The 15,717-nt window shown below is 42.2% G+C and overlaps 1 protein-coding gene across 3 annotated transcripts; it reads right to left on the bottom strand.

Annotated features, from left to right (window-relative positions):
* Positions 1-10,039, bottom strand: NFYB (nuclear transcription factor Y subunit beta). 3 transcript variants are annotated; one of them, XM_039252877.1, is made up of 7 exons: positions 9,775-10,039; positions 9,250-9,343; positions 7,752-7,882; positions 5,256-5,453; positions 3,939-4,020; positions 2,434-2,513; positions 1-1,503 (listed from the first exon to the last, which is right to left on the bottom strand). In XM_039252877.1, exons 1-7 carry the CDS (start codon positions 9,934-9,936, stop codon positions 1,471-1,473), a joined length of 780 nt encoding a protein of 259 aa, XP_039108808.1. In that variant the 5' UTR covers positions 9,937-10,039; the 3' UTR covers positions 1-1,470. The 3 variants fall into 3 exon arrangements, with proteins under 3 accessions (XP_039108808.1, XP_039108809.1, XP_039108810.1); XM_039252878.1 differs by having other exon boundaries at positions 9,796-10,039; XM_039252879.1 differs by lacking the exon at positions 9,775-10,039 and adding an exon at positions 9,598-9,751.
* Between the last annotated feature and the right edge of the window lie 5,678 nt (positions 10,040-15,717).

The raw sequence follows: 15,717 nt of genomic DNA, 5'->3' as shown, positions 1-15,717 counted from the left end.
TTTTTTTTTTTTGCCTATTTGAATTTTCTGTAATGAAGATTATTTTTTAAATGGGAGGGTAGTGAGGGAATTGTTGACCTCGGGTCAGTCCAGATGTGCCCCCCAAGCCTCCTGGCCAAGTCACTGTTTCTGTTCCGCCTGTGGTCCAGCCTGTGCCTGTGAGACCGCTGTGCGCTTATCACTGTGAGTGGCCCTCCGAGTTGACATTCACACTGCCTCTTAGACAAACTATACAGTAGCAGTTGTTGATAGTAAACAAGACGAAGCCACAGTTCAGTTACCAACAAAAAGGAGAAAATACAAATCCTCACTCTAAAAAAGGTACAGCTTGAGCACATAGGACTAAATTATACAAAGTTAAACTACGTTCAGTTTATTGCAAAGATCGAGACGGAGGCGCACCTGGAGCTGGGGCTTCTGTTTCACAGCGTCCGTCCGTCCGTCCGCCCGCCGCATTCACTCTTCTTCACCACATTCACGCACCCATGCAGGAAGAGGTCTGGGTACACGTGAGGGTGTCTGACGCTTCCTGGTTCCCAGAGTGTAACAGAGTGAAACTTGACATTTCAATTAAAAAGGTAAAATGAGGACATTTGCCATCAGACTATAAAATTCCTCTTCTGGAAGAGGATACTCTAGTATTTGAAGATATGCTTTGGAAAAATCATATAAAAATGAAAGGGGCACCTTTTCGAGAGCACTAGGACCACACTAAACTGAAATGAATTCCAACATTCATCATAATGTAGCTCAAAACCAAACCTAGTCCTAACAAAAGCTCCAATAAACTAAAACTATCTAGACAGGCACAACGAACAGTGTGAACACTGTTAAAGGGCACCACGTTTAATAGGGCAGACAATATTTGCTTCTGCATTCACACTTAACTTTTTTCAATTACATTTTTTAAAAAATGGTGCTGCTTAAGCTATGAATGTTTTACAAAAAATTAATTTTAATAAATATGGCAAATGCTAAAAATCTAGCTAGGTTACCATGCAAGATATTATATAACCAAGACAAACTCAAATTTATAATAAAGGCAACTTGCATTCAAAATGAACTCTACCCTTATATTTTATTAAAAGGGCAAACATCATGAATTAACCCAGCTGCTTACTTGAATTACAAAAGTAACATGATTCAATATGAAAATAAGAAACTGTCTACAAATCTGACAGTAATAAATTGCAATATACAACGCATACAGGAGTCATACAGAGCGACAAACTCTCGTACAAAACAAAAATATTTTAATACCTTTAAAATCCAAATTTTTCTTTAAAATCATTCATGAAAAAGATTCTCAAGTCAGAATTAACACCTCAATTAGTCAAGCATCAGGAAGCTACATTACAGCTATTTAATATACAAAGAGACATTTTCCCCCAGTCATTTCCTTCTAATGTCTCTGTTCCGGAATCGTACAGACTTGCTTCTCTCCACTCCCCATTCCATCATTTCTTCAGATCATGAAAACTGAATTTGTTGAACACCAGAAATCTAAGATTAGAAAATTTAAATTGAGCAGAACTTAAAAAAATTTTTTCAAACAACATATTATAAACATTTAAAGAATAAAAACAGACAATGAAAAACAAATCTACTTCCCACTCTCAAATCTCCATTCCCTCTACCCAAGGGAGCTACTTAATAATTTCTTAATTCATCTCTCTAGAAACCTATGCAGATAGGAATATATGTGTACCTATTTTTAATCTGTAAGAGAATACACAATTATATATTTTGAGAAAGTGGTTTTTTAACAACCTTCTTTATCGGGTCCTTAATAACACAGTTCATCCCTGAATAACACAGGGGTTAGGGGTGCCAACCTAGCACAGTTGAAAATCCTCCTAGAACTTCTGACTGGCCCCAAAATTTAACAGCCTACTGTCAACCAGAGGCTTATGGATAACATAAAATCAATTAACACATATTTTATGTTATATGTATTATAGACTATATTCTTACAACAAAATCAGAAAAAAGGCAGTGTTATTAAGAAAATCATAAGGAAGAGAAAACACATTTATAGTACTGTAAAAAATCCGCATATGGGGGGAGGGGGGTGATGGGCATGGAGGAGGGCACGTGTGGGGATGAGCACTGGGTGTTATATGGAAACCAACTTGACAATAAACTATTTATTTAAAAAAAAATCCGCATATAAGTGGAATAGTTTAGGGGCGCCTGGGGGGCTCAGTTGGTTAAGTGTCCGACTCTTGAATTTGGCTCCGGTCATGATCTCGCAGTTTATAGTTCAAGCCCTGCGTTGGGCTCAGTGCTGACAGCGTGGAACCTGCTTGAGAGTGTCTCTCCCTATCTGCCCCTCCCCTGCTTGCACGCTGTCTCTCTCTATCTCCAAAAATAAACATAATAAATATATAAGTGGACCAGTGCAGTTCAAACCCAGAGAAGGCTGTATTTTACCTGTTGATATGACGTTGTATAAACCATAACATTTTGTTGTTGACCATCTGCAGTTATTAAGCCAGCTGGTAACTGGTTAGCTGGAAGACAAAAAAAAGTTAAAGTAGGAAAATAATTACATCTACTCTCTTGTTCTGACCCTTAGGTCATGCCATTAATGTCTCGTTACAATTCTGCTACTAATCAACATAATCGTGGACAAAATCATAAACTCCCAAATTTAGCATTTTAGAAAAAGCTCCCTAAAAACTACATTTTTCCTATTGCGGTTTTCAATTTTCTGAACCTTCATTTCTCTAAAATGTACTTGAGCTGGGGTGCCTGGGTGGCTCAGTCAGTTAAGTGTTTGACTCTTGATTTTGGCAGTTTGTGAACTGGAGCCCTGCACTGGGCTCTGTGCTGGCAGCATGGAGCCTACTTGGGGTTCTCTTTCTCCCTCCCTCTCTCCCTCTCCCTCCCTCCCCCCCTCTCTCCCTCTCCCTCCCTCCCTCCCTCTCTCTCTCTCTCTTTCTCTCCCTTTCTCTGCCCCTCCCCTACTCTCTCTCTCAAAATAAATAAACTTAAAATAAAATTAAATGTACTTGAACTAACTGCCCATGTGTATAAATCTTCAGCGAGACTGGATGGAGTTTCTAATTCATAAGTAGATGGACACCATGCGGCCTGACTGGGAGGCAAGCTTATGTGTAACTAAGCAGTCACAAAAGGAGAACAGATGCCTATAAATTTCATATGAGACACTGAGTCACCAGAGACCTCTTATTTCACCCGTAAGACGATATTCAAGGTTTTTTTCTAAAGATATTTTATTTCTAATTAAAAAAAGGTTTTTAATGCTTATTTGTTTTTGAGAGAGCAAGAGAAAGACAGAGGGGCAGAGAGAGAGAGGGAGATACAGAATCTGAAGCAGGCTCCAGGCGCTGAGTTGTCAGCACAGAGCCAGACACAGGGCTCAAACTCATGGACCATGAAATCATGACCTGAGCCGAAGTCTTGGACGCTTAACCAACTAAGCCACCCAGGCACCCCGTCCCCCTCCAAATTTTTTACTTTAAAGTAATCTGTACACCCAACATGGGGCTCAAACTCCCAAACCCAAGATTAAGAGTTGCACATTCCGCTGAGCCAGCCAGGTGCCCCTATTCAAATTTTTTTTTAAAAACAAACCCATCAGTTCAAATTTATTTAAGTCACAGATTTTATATTACAAACTACAATTCTCAATATTCCTATCTCACGTGAATCTTAAAAACCAGAGGCTACTGAAATCAGAACTATGGGTGAAAGATTATAATGTCTGCAGAATTTCAATTTCTATACTTATACCTCACTGACTTCAAATATAAAGGGCATGAACTAAAGAACTATTTAAAGTAGTGCTGTGTCCAAATACTCAGGGCTGACAGTCCCAAAGCACCCCCACATTTAGTATTAATCCCTGCTAATGAACTACATGGCTTATAAGAACAAATTCAGCTGCATAAACGTATCGTAACACTGCTTACTAAATGCCTCCTCTGTAAGTTCTTCACTTAATCCATCTGTAGTCGTGACTGCTCCACCAATTCCTTTCTCTCCTTTCATAGCCTGGGGAAGGACAAATCAAAAAAGTAATCACTGGCATTCAAAAGACACTGTTTTCTAGATGAAAATGCTTGTTTCCTAAAATTAGGAGTTTCTATTATTACAAACACTGCACAGAGTATTAACACTTCTGGTTAATTACATACAAAAAGGCCCTTCAAAATGCTAACTTTTTATATAAGCAGTAATCATCCCAAGACAGCGTTAGTAATGACCTAGAAAATCTGAAATATTTATGGATAAAAATAAAATTCTAATTCTACACTACATCAAAAGGAAAATAGAAGTCTATTTACAGATGAAGTAGTCTGTTGAAAAACACTATAAATATTTAGCTCATAAATCTACTATAAATGATTTTACCATATATATACACATATATAGCTCTCAGCCGACTGGGCAGTACAATACTGTAATAGCAAGTTTAAAGTTTCATATCCCTAAATCAAAATTACAGTACCAAAGAGCTCTAAGTTTCCATCACTTCTAAGGTTCTACGATGCAGAAGATTTGGAAAAGTACTGTGAAGAATTTAATACGTTCTCTTCCTACTTTTACCCATTCAATGCACATATCACTAAGTTGATGGGGTTCTAACATTAAAGCTATGAAGGAAGTATTCTGAAAGCAATGTGACTCTGACACCCAAGTTGTAGTGTGGAAATAAATATGCTGACCTCAATGTATTTCCACAAAATTCATACCATGGGCAAAGATAATCCCAACAGGAAACGCAGAAGAATTTAATCAATAAAAAGGGGCAGTTCTAATCCTGTTTTTCTTATCTAAAGGGCCCCAAGCTTTGAGACGCTCCCTCTATTACATTAATTGTAATCACAGCGTGTGTTTCCACTGAGTGCTCCTGATCTGCCAAGCCAAGTGCTGTACGTAGACTATTGTACTTAGTTCTCTCAATAACTCTGTAAGGTAGGTATTGTTACAAACCTCACTTTGCAGACCAGGAAACCAAGGCCTAAGCTATTTAAATAATCTGCTCAGGGTCACAGGGGTCACGTGTGTGGAGCTGGACTCCGCCTCCAGGTGGCTGGAATCCAGAGTGCGTGCTCCTAATCATTACATAACTAGGATGTCAGGAGTAGTAAAGGAAAACAGAATGGGCTTGCTTTTGAAATACAGTAATAGAAGTGATTATATACTTCTGATGAATTAAAAACATTTAAAAAGTTAAACAGTCTACCTCAGTTCCTTAAAAGTGTAACAGAAGACATTTTATTTACCTCTCTGAATTTCTGAAGGTATAATTTTAGAGGTTCTACGTAACTGTCGAAGCCTAAGGTAGACATGGCAAAGAGAATGTCCTCTCCGTTGATTGTCTTCCGTTTCTCTTGATGGCATCTCTCACTCGCTTCCGATGTTATAAAGCTGATGAACTCACTTACACATTCTTGAACACATTCTTTGGCATCTTTTGCAATCTGAAGAGAAAAACCAAAGGTGAATTTGCAGGGAATGTACCCATCCCCTTCCTAACAACCTGCAAAAATAAAAGGCTATTCAGAAGAATATAAATTTCAGCTTATGGCTGTTAACATTTAATCTTTGAAATACATGCTAATAATGTTAACAAACTGTGTGCTATCAAAATTCCAACCTTTGGAGTGAGAACAGAAACTCGAATACAAGTAAGAGAAGCCTTGACAACTGTTCATGGAGAGCAGGTATAATTTAGGTATAAAAGCGGCCGCTGGGCGTCCTGACCATCTCGTAGAGACGGGCACCTACCAACCAGGTGTCCCAAGATGATCAGTCCCCTGTGTGCACAGCATACTGCGGGCTACACTTCGGGGTCACTTCTCTGCCCTCGCATTTCCACAAATAAGGACACGGGAAAATTTTACAAAGACAAAACACTGATTTCATGTAAGGCTTACAATAGTGACATCTGGTGACATTTTTACTACTGAAGATACAAAGTGTCAGGGACAGGCTTTGAGTTTATTAAAAAGCCCACCAAAAAGGAGCACAGCTGCTACCTCACTATAAAAGCAAGCGTCCTCTTAAGGGTGTGCGATTTCAAAGTAAAACTCTAAGGAATTACACCGTACAATTCCAAAGTCACTCCTAACGGGAACAGCCACAGTCCCTGCTACAACCTGCTGCTTCCAGCTCCAGGCCTACGTTACTTACGTCCCGGGGAAAAGTAAGCAAGAGCGGCATAAGTGCAGTCAGACAAGGTAACAGACTGCAAGCTGGATATATAACTTGAGGTTTTCTAGTAGCTAAGTTTAAAAACACAGGTAAGGGGCAGTCGGTTAAGCGTCCCACTTGGCTCAGGTCATGATCTCGCAGTTCGTGGGTTCGAGCCCCACGTCGGGCTCTGTGCTGACAGCTCAGAGCCTGGAGCCTGCCTTGGATTCTGTGTCTCCCTCTCTCTGCCGGTCCCCTGCTTGCACTCTGTCTCTTCCTCTCTCAAAAGTAAATAAACATTTAAAAATTTTTTTTAAATAAAAACAAAAACACAGGTGAAATTAATTTTGAGATTTTATTTAACCCAACAAATCCAAATTATTATCTAACATTTAAACACAGAATCCATTTTTAAAAATGGAGATACTTTCATTCTTCCTTTCATACTAAGCCTTCACAATCTGAAGTATGTTTCACATTTACAGCACATCTTAATTCAGACCAGGCACATTTCAAGTGCTCACTAACCGCATGTGGCTGGGGGCTAAGGTAGTGCGGACTTAGCCTATTTCAACAATAATCAGCAGTTGTGATTTATTTCCCCTTAAAGCATAAGGAGGACCTCTCACTTTGGAACTCCTAGGCTAAGCAATGCATTTTTTTAAGTTTATTTATTTGAGAGAGAGCGTGCAAGCAGGGGAGGGGTACAGAGAGAGTGAGAGAGAGAATCCCAAGCAGGCTCCATGCTGTCAGGGCGCGGCCCAACGCAGGGCTCAAATTCGCAAACCACAAGATCATGACCTAAGCAGAAATCAAGAGTCAGAGGCTCAATCGAATGGGCCACCCAGGGACCCCCTTAGCAATACATTTTAATAATATATTTGTGATCTTTGTTACTTTCACAAGTACTTTATAAGCCACAAAGAAAGTTTATTACGTTGTATAAAATGATATAAAAAAAAGTGTGGATTTTAATTCAGACCAAGTGAGGAGTAGAGTGACAATGAGGGTTTAAAACTGTTCTAAAAAAGTCTGTATCATTGTTTGTCTCAAGACAGAACTACTGAAAAAAAATCCTGCCAGTTAAATTCAAATGTATATTAATATTTGCGATTATATAAAAATAGGTGCTTCCAAATGGAAGGGTTTTTCCATATCATTCCGAAATGACCCAGTTTTGGGGCCGCTGTCTGGCTTAGTTGGTGGAGCATGCGACTCTTGATCTCGAGGTTGTTGAGTCTGAGCCCCACACTGGGTGTAGAGATTACTTAAAAATAAAATCTTAAAAAATAAAGACCCAATCTTGCTGCAACGTTATAGAAGTTATAACTCCATATGCCCAAACCTGATATTTAAAAAAGAGTCTTAACTCTACTTCATCTGCGGCAAGTGGGGGGCGGTGGGGAGGCACCGGGCGCTGCGGGAACTGAAAGTGGAATACTGCTCAGTAACCGAGGCTGCTCAGCACAGGGACTAAAGGACTGAACACAACAGCTGACTACACACAGGAACTACATATTCGTGTCGTTCCCATTCCCCTCTCCCCCAGAAAAAAAAACCTGGGCAAAATGTCTCCCCTGCTTTACCTTTCCCGTCTGAGGTATGGCGTTTTTCATTATCCTCGCTACGTTTGCAATGGGAAGATATATATCTTGTTCTCTGAAACTTTCTTTTGAACCATTTGTGTCTTCATGGTCATTCATGCTGTCCTCTGTATCTAGAAAGAGAACACTAACTTGGGTTTAAGGTTTCTCAAGATGTTTACTTCAACACAGAGAAGACTACCTGAAACAATCTCAATTCAGAACCTCCTGGTTCATTTTCCAGTCATTTTTAGGGAGTAGGATAGCAGTTCTTTCCACGGTTTTATGAGAGCCATAACCGAATCTATTCCTTACTTTCAAACCTACTGCTTTAAATACTTTTATCCTCAGCGCTGCCTACCAAAACTTTCCCTATCCATTCTCCAAAAGGCTCAAAAACATCTCCACAGCACCTTCAGAAGTGATCTGTCCTTTCACAAAATATCACAGGGTTTCTCTGTGTCTTCTCTGACACATTTATTAATTCTTTTTATTTCTCATCCTCCCTATTAGATGTGTGCTACCTGAGGCCAGGGATCAGCTCTGCGTACTTCCTAGAACTCGGCATAGCATCTTCCACAGAAGGGATACTCAGAAATACTTATTACACAACGTAGCTAGAAAATGTACCGACTGTGACCTAGGGTCCCTTTCATATTGCTAGATTAGGAGGTTATTTGTATGTTTATCCACAGCCAATTCATACGGAGTGGAAAAACTGGACTTGAATATTAGTGACCCAGTCAGATAAATGCTAAGTTGTTGAACAAAGCTATAGCACTGATCCAACGTTCTTACAAAAAGTGTATTCTCGAATTATATAGATTTAGATATAACTGAAGCTTTCACAGTACCAGTAATATCCTTTTATGACTAAATGCAGTATCTTGTAAGTAAACTTCCCACTCTTTATGTGGATTAAAAAAGAAAAGCACTTAAGCTGATTCAAGTTACATTTTTATGTGTGTCTGTCTTAGGATGAAGTAACTTCTCACCCACCCCCAACTGCCTTCTAAAAAAATACGTCTTAGTGGTTTTCATCTTACACATCAGAATGCCACAGAAGTAAATTATCCCTCACAGGTCAACGTGACGCTGCCACCCTAATAACCTGCCGTACTTCCAACTTAGTAGTGAAGGAAAAACAGAAATATGTCTGTTCATAAGTACCAGAAATTTAATAGCTGGCAACTCACCCTCTAAAGAATTTTTTACTGTTTCTACTGAAAAAGAATGTGCCATACTCAGTACTTAAATAGGTCGTCAGGGACAAATTTTTAAAGAAACTGTAGTTTTTAAAAGGCACACTTTTATAGAATTCTTTTCTAGAACTCCTCATTCTTTTGAAGACTGTATCTAATAAAAATAGCCTGGTACATCTTCTTAGGCCATCACTGACCGCCGACACGAGATTGCTAATTTTCCCGTAAAGACCAGAGTAGCCTAGAACACGACAGTAATACACCTCTGCCGGTCAGTGTTGTACTCGTGGCTTTCCTACCGTCGTGGGGCTGTATCACGTAGTGGCCTCCTCCGATGTAGTCCGCAGAGATGCCCAGCTGGGAAGTGTCCGTTGTGGCACTGTCGCCGTCCATCTACGAGGGAAAACAGGTTTGTAGGACTCTTCAGTAACATGTGTCTTAAAAAGCATAAGAGAGTCGATGTTCATAAGCGGTCACAGGACAGGTCAGTTTTCGAGGCCTTAAGCCTACTAAGAGAAAAACATTTCTATTTCTTGATTTGGAAACCTTTGGATATTTTCCCAATGATTCAAGATTTCCCCATCCACCCTCCGTAAGCATAAAACCCACGGAGAAACAAAACAAGGAAATGAATCTACAACACACACCTCTCTCTTTTCAATTACATAAGCCTCACGTATAGTGCAGACACACGGGACTTCCAGCCTAGCTCATTGCTGGAACGAAAAGCAAAGCCAAATTCAGCTCGGCGGCCCCTATAAGTGCCCCGTGTCCATCACTGTCCGCTCTGCTGCGAACATAAAGCCCCTTATCCCCACACAAACCCTCTTGCTCCTGCTGCAAACCTCCTCTGCTGGCTCACAGAGGCTCAAAGGACAAGGTCTTGATTCAAACTGTTGTCTGGCACAGGCAGCACACGGGTTCCTTGCACAAACCTGTACCCGTGCCACCCGAAAGCACACGCGTGTTTTGAATGAGGCTATCATCTCTAAATCTAGTCAACAGTTCCTCCCGCCCTCAAACGTTAGACCCTTTAAAGAAAAAGAAAAGGAGGGATCAGGGAGATTGTCGGTCTTGCATATAAAGACAGTAAAACCATAACCATAGACCCAAATGAGAATGAAAGGGACTTTTTTAAAAGAAGCCTGGTTATACTCTGGTTTCTCTTCAGATCGTATAAATCTTTCGCCTTTTACTAAAAGAAGCCTGGTTAATTAAGTTTGCACAGAGCTAAAAGGATTCTAAGAGGGAAAATCTGGAGAAAACTGAACTATAAGCCCTGAAAGGTCTCCATTCCATTTCACCAACACAGCAAATCCTGGAAGCCTTTCTGCTTTGCAAATAATACTATTCAAAACAGTAAAGGACTGGCTATTTGTGGATAGAAAAAATTTAAATGCATTACCTGAATAAAAAGTGTAGCAAAAATTAAATACAATCTATACATGCTTTCAGACCACTTGAAAAGGGACACTTGGTCCCACATGTTAATCAAGGCTCAGGGCTTCATGTTTTGACGGCACTACAAGCCCTTGTGCAACATGTCGTCTTTTCCATCTCTGTTGGGTTTTCATCCAGCTGTAAAATAACAGGCTAGTTTCCACGTCTTCCAAAACATGGCATTTCTCTGATGCATCTGTTGACTGTGGTATCTAATTTGATTGTAGATAAAGAAAGATGTATATATATATGTATATAGAACTCACCTACCTTTAGTAATTTGTGCACGTACCTATTCTTAGGTGTCAAGGGTACCTGTTTATTGATGCTACTTCTTAGCGGCTTCTAAGAAGTGGCCAACAACAGGCAGTGAGCTCTGATTCTAATTCTTTTACTGATCCTGAAAACAGCATCCCTACGCATTAAGTGTATTCCCATATGAAATGGAAATAATATCACTTTCCCCATCTTAAACAGCTAACCTAATGTGAAACATTAAATGCCATTTTAATTCTAAAATGCTAACAAGATACTAAGAGAGTGATCTTTAACAGACATGGTGATGGATTTCTTAACCATAAAGACAGCTCAATGAGGATATGTGTGAATTGACTAGTTTTTCCAGTGCCCAAAGGGAGATTAGGGAGATCAAGGTTCAGAAGAACCCAAGTGGCTGTTTCAGAATCTGTAACTGGAAAAAAATCTTTGGGGGTAGAATCTGAGAGATTAATTTATAAATGCACATTTTTTAAATATTAAAGAATATTTACGGCATAAAACTTAAATCACATTATCTTCTCATGCACTGGATTAGCAGCAAGATTATCATTTGGATTCACAGCATTAGCCTCTAAACTGCAGTCTTCTAAGAAATACTTCTGAAGTAGTTCAGAGTTGTCAGGATAAAGGGAAGGGAACCTGCTACGGGGCTGTGTCTGGCACGTGGGGCTCCCAGGAGGCGGCAGAGCCCATCTACCCTGAAGGCAGTGGCACATCGCTGGTTTAGCCGTGTCTGTGAGTCTGCGAGTCTTAGCTTTTCTGTCATTTTGCCACACCTCTGTCTTCCTCTCCTCTATCTTTCTACCACGAAAATCCTGCCTCACTCTTTAATCCCAATGTTCTCCCATCCTCCTGAAGTCTTTCCGATAATCCCCCATTTGGAAGCCCAGAATTAGTGTCCCCTTCTTTGAATCCCCAAGGCAACTCAGTACCTTCCATTCAACACACTAGCCTCATCTCTGATGCTTATGCTAGCCGCTCATATATATAATACGAGGTGGCAAAGGAGGCAGAGAAACTTTGTGAGATACAGCCCAAAGGGTTTTTCAAGGTCTGAACTTCCTACAAAAATATACAAAATAGACTGTAGATTTTAAGTAAGCCAGTTAACAAATATTTACAAAGGACGCACGTGGTATTTGTCAGGTCCGTGCTATGGGCTGGTGACGTCGCGGTCAACAGCACAGACTCGATCTCTGTCCTCATCTCGCAGAGAAGACAAATATTACGTAAACTAGCGGCGGGGGAAGGGCCAGGGAATGTAGTCTATTAATACTTCCACGGCACAGGCTCTGGAATCCTATCACCTGGTTTGAATTCCTTCCTACTTACTTGCCACGAGACCTTGAGCAAGCGGGATGAGACGAGACTTAGCATGGAAACACTTAGCACAGTTATCACGGCGTCCTCAGTGAATGTTATATATCATGGCGTCCTCACGGAATATTACATACAGCTATTAAATAATTACAATTAACTAATAGCTAGTGCCAAATGCTGAGGAAAACACAGGTGTTGTGTTACATGCTATGAGAACTACTGCAAAAGGGACCACACGAGTCTAGGCAGTCAAGGGAGCAGTCACAGGAAATAAAATTTAAACTGAGACCGAAAGACAGAAATCAGTTAGGCAAGGAGAATGGGAAAAGAATGTTCCAGGCAAAGCAAACACAAAATATAGTACTGATGAACTGGCATGAACTAAGTAGAGGCTGCAGCAAGCAGTGCCTGGTGAATCAGAGCTAATCAAAGGGGAGTTGGAGCAGAATCGTGCAGATGAGCCTTCCTCCTCACAGTGTCACTCTGGCTGTAGTCCCGCGTAGAAACGGACAGACGGGAGCAAGAACCGGCGCAGGAGACCACTAAGGACCACAGGCTGCAGTCAGAGCACGACTTCAGGCGAGATGATGGGCGTTCCCCTCGCTGGTCCCAGACGACAGCGACAGCACCGGGGCTCGAGGGGAGCAGATGAAAGAGGCCTGAGGAGGTCAGCTCCACAGACCTGGTGAGGGACCCAGCACGAAGCGGGGGACCCCGGCAGCTGGGGGGACAGGCAGTGGCGAGGGTGGGGAGTGGGAGCGCTGGGCAGGGAGACGCGCCGTGCTGTGGCTGGTGACCGCGACTGTGCGGCGGTACCAGTATGTGCAGTCGCGGCACTGTGTATCTGCTGCAAGAACAGCGAGGCTCACGTGTTGGGTTTTATGCAGACAGTGGAGAGGGAAGAGCATGTAGGAGAGAGACAAGACGGAGGGTAAAACGGCGAATCATCACATCTAAAAGCAGTAATAAATACAGACGGAGTAGTTCAATCCCATCAAATTAAATTTCCTTCATGTTTATTTGAGAGCGCGCGCGAGCGCACAAGTGGGGAGGGGCAAAGAGAGAGGGGGAGAGAGAATCCCAAGCAGGCTCTGCGCCGTCAGCACGGAGCCCAGAGCAGGGCTCTATGCCAAGCACCGTGAGATCATGACGTGAGCCAACGTTTAACCAACTAAGCCACCCCGGCGCCCCTCCATCCAATTAATTTTATCTACTATTCTAATTACTTAGTTGAACTGATATTGTTCCCTTGAATATTATGTGAAACAGTCAGCTGGCTAATACATTTTCATTCTATAATTTTGTGATACAGCAGCACTTAAATTATATTAATAATTTGCACAAATGCGGGGAACAGTTACCTCCTTAACCTTTCCCAGTTATTGAACACTTTCTAAATATCTCATGCGGTGTTCACAACCCCATGAAACGGATGAGGAAATTGAGGTCATATAAGGCTAATGACTTGCCCAAGGCAGCACAGTAAATGGGAGTTAAATCCAGAATCTCAGGTGCCGAGTACTTTACAGTATTTATTCCTACTGGGTTTTCCCATAGTCCATTAGCCTACATCCTTACTTTGCCCTCTAAATTCTGGGTCTACTGACCTTGTGCATTCAAGCTACTGAAGCTGCTTCTCGAACCAGGATAGAATCTGTGAGAGGTAAGCCATGCACCCACTCTTGGGTCTGTGATCAGGATACACCTGATCTCTAGCACAGACCACTGAGTCTGAGGCTGGGCTCCCCGCCTGCTGTGTCTTTACTCATTACCCTCTTTGTGCTTCCAGTTGCCCGTGTTTTAAACGGAGTTGCTACCAGAAGTGAAGTTATTATATAAAAAGTACTTAGCAAAGTGCATGATACGTACTAAGAACTCAACAGACGTAACCTAGTATTATTTTTGCCCCTTCGGATACAGCTCTCACCATTCTTTCTAGGCATGGCTTCCTCTCTCACACAAGCCCTTGCACCTGTCCTCTGGACCAATGCCTTTTTCACTTCTTGAGGATAAGAAATGACCAGAAGATTCCTCACCGCTAACGGGCCACCAGTCCTCCCTGAGCAGCCTCCTCACTCTTCCTTAAACACGCTTAGTCTCCCCCACTGAACACACACGTACACACAGACCAGAAACAGGATTCTGCTCCACGCCCCTAGCTGCCATTCAACCCCTGACGGTCCGCATACACCTCTTCACGCCTAACCCCCCCGGCAGGTGCTTCTCCAGCCCACCATGACACTGAAGCTGCTCTTAAAAGGTGCCAATCATCAGGGGCGCCTGGGTGGCTCGGTGGGTTGAGCGATTTCAGCTCAGGTCAGGGCGGGGCCTGCTTGGGACTCTCTCTCCTCTCTCTCTGGCCCTCCCCCTGCCCCTCTCTCTAAAATAAACTTTAAAAAAAAAAAAAAAAGGTTGCCAACAGTCTTGCCTTCATCCTATTTGCCTGTTGTTAGTAGTCTCGGCCACTGCGGACCCCACGCGTACACACGGAATTGTCCTCTCGCTCCCAGCTTATTTGTGCCTCCCCAACTGTCACTTTCATTCCAGGTTATGTTTTGTCTCTTCCCTTGCTCTCTTCACAAACTCGTTAAATGTCACTTCTATGCTTAGAAATCCTAATCTACCACCATATCCTGCCTGCCACTCCGGCGGGCCGTGCCTGGAGAACTTGTCTGATACCCCATCACTGCCAAGTTAAGAGTTTAGAAAATGAAACGCGTCCTCCCCGCGTCCTGCAACGGGGCAATGGACAGGAGCTCCTAGATCTTGTTTTCAATGACTTCAATCCCACTCCAGGCTCATTACACGCGACGCCTTCGTTCTTCAGTCTCCTCCAAGTTCTACCTAAACTGTTACCTCTTTTAGTAAGTTTTTTGGATGTGCCCTTCCTTGTTCTGTAGCCATCGGATTACTACCCAACGTATCTGGGGCCATCCTGTTTTAAGACCCGTCTCACTAAAACACCGTGTCTATAGCTCTTGAACCTATAATGGTTTTAAAAGTCTTCAGCATCAAATCGAACCTAGTTTTTCATGGCTTTACATGAGTGGATCCCCCAGTAAACTTGTTCCCATCTCTATCTTCAGGGCTGATAAAAATCTTAGCGCTAGAATATGCCTTATTTAAGGATCAGCAGGTACAGCTCTTTTAGCTGAGGAGTGAGGCATGAGTCACGGCTCAAGGAAGCTGTGACGTGCCTGACATCACAGACGTAGTATCTCTCCCTAGATTATCCGAGGAGATCCCTGCTTGGACCACGCAGGTCTACTTCCCCCCCCTCCCCCCCAAACACAAGTTACTCATCCCTGCCTTTAGGCTTCTGCTTATGGTGATGCCCTCTCCCTATGCAAACTCTGCTTAGTCCCCGGCACTCCCAGCCCCACCTCTGCCTTTCACCTGTGCTCCCCTCAGAACCAGCATTTTCTTTTCCCAGCATAATGTCCTCTAAGCATCCAGTGCCATTAAAGCCCTTCCAGCAGAACAGCCTCTTAAGAGCTGGGACAAGCTTTTTATCTTGTAGCCTCCACAGCACTTAGGGGCCCACAGGAAACAATACATGCAAGTCACTAAAAAGAAGGAAGCAACAGGAATGAGTAGGTACCGTCTGTGTAGGCTTGAAAGGCATTCATTCTAGCTGGGACTTCCAATATACACTCGTTATAATTTTGTGTCCAGCTACTTACTGTTCAAATCTAATCAACAAGCAAAATGGTAAAACGTACTTACTG

The sequence above is a fragment of the Hyaena hyaena genome, unplaced genomic scaffold (assembly GCF_003009895.1).
Source record: "Hyaena hyaena isolate Hyena2069 unplaced genomic scaffold, ASM300989v1 scaffold_432, whole genome shotgun sequence".
Taxonomy (NCBI): Eukaryota; Metazoa; Chordata; class Mammalia; order Carnivora; family Hyaenidae; genus Hyaena; species Hyaena hyaena.
The sequence above is the reverse complement of the archived record's forward strand: the minus strand, read 5'-3'. Positions and strand labels throughout refer to the sequence as shown.

Coding starts and splice junctions, on each gene's coding strand:
- NFYB (XM_039252877.1), bottom strand. CDS start 9,936: ATGATAGCCTCATTCAAAACACGCGTGTGCTTTCGGGTGGCACGGGTA. Junction 4,021..5,255: donor ACCTTCAGAAATTCAGAGAG/GTAAATAAAATG, acceptor GTCCTTCCCCAG/GCTATGAAAGGAGAGAAAGG. Junction 2,514..3,938: donor ACTTACAGAGGAGGCATTTA/GTAAGCAGTGTT, acceptor TTTGTCTTCCAG/CTAACCAGTTACCAGCTGGC.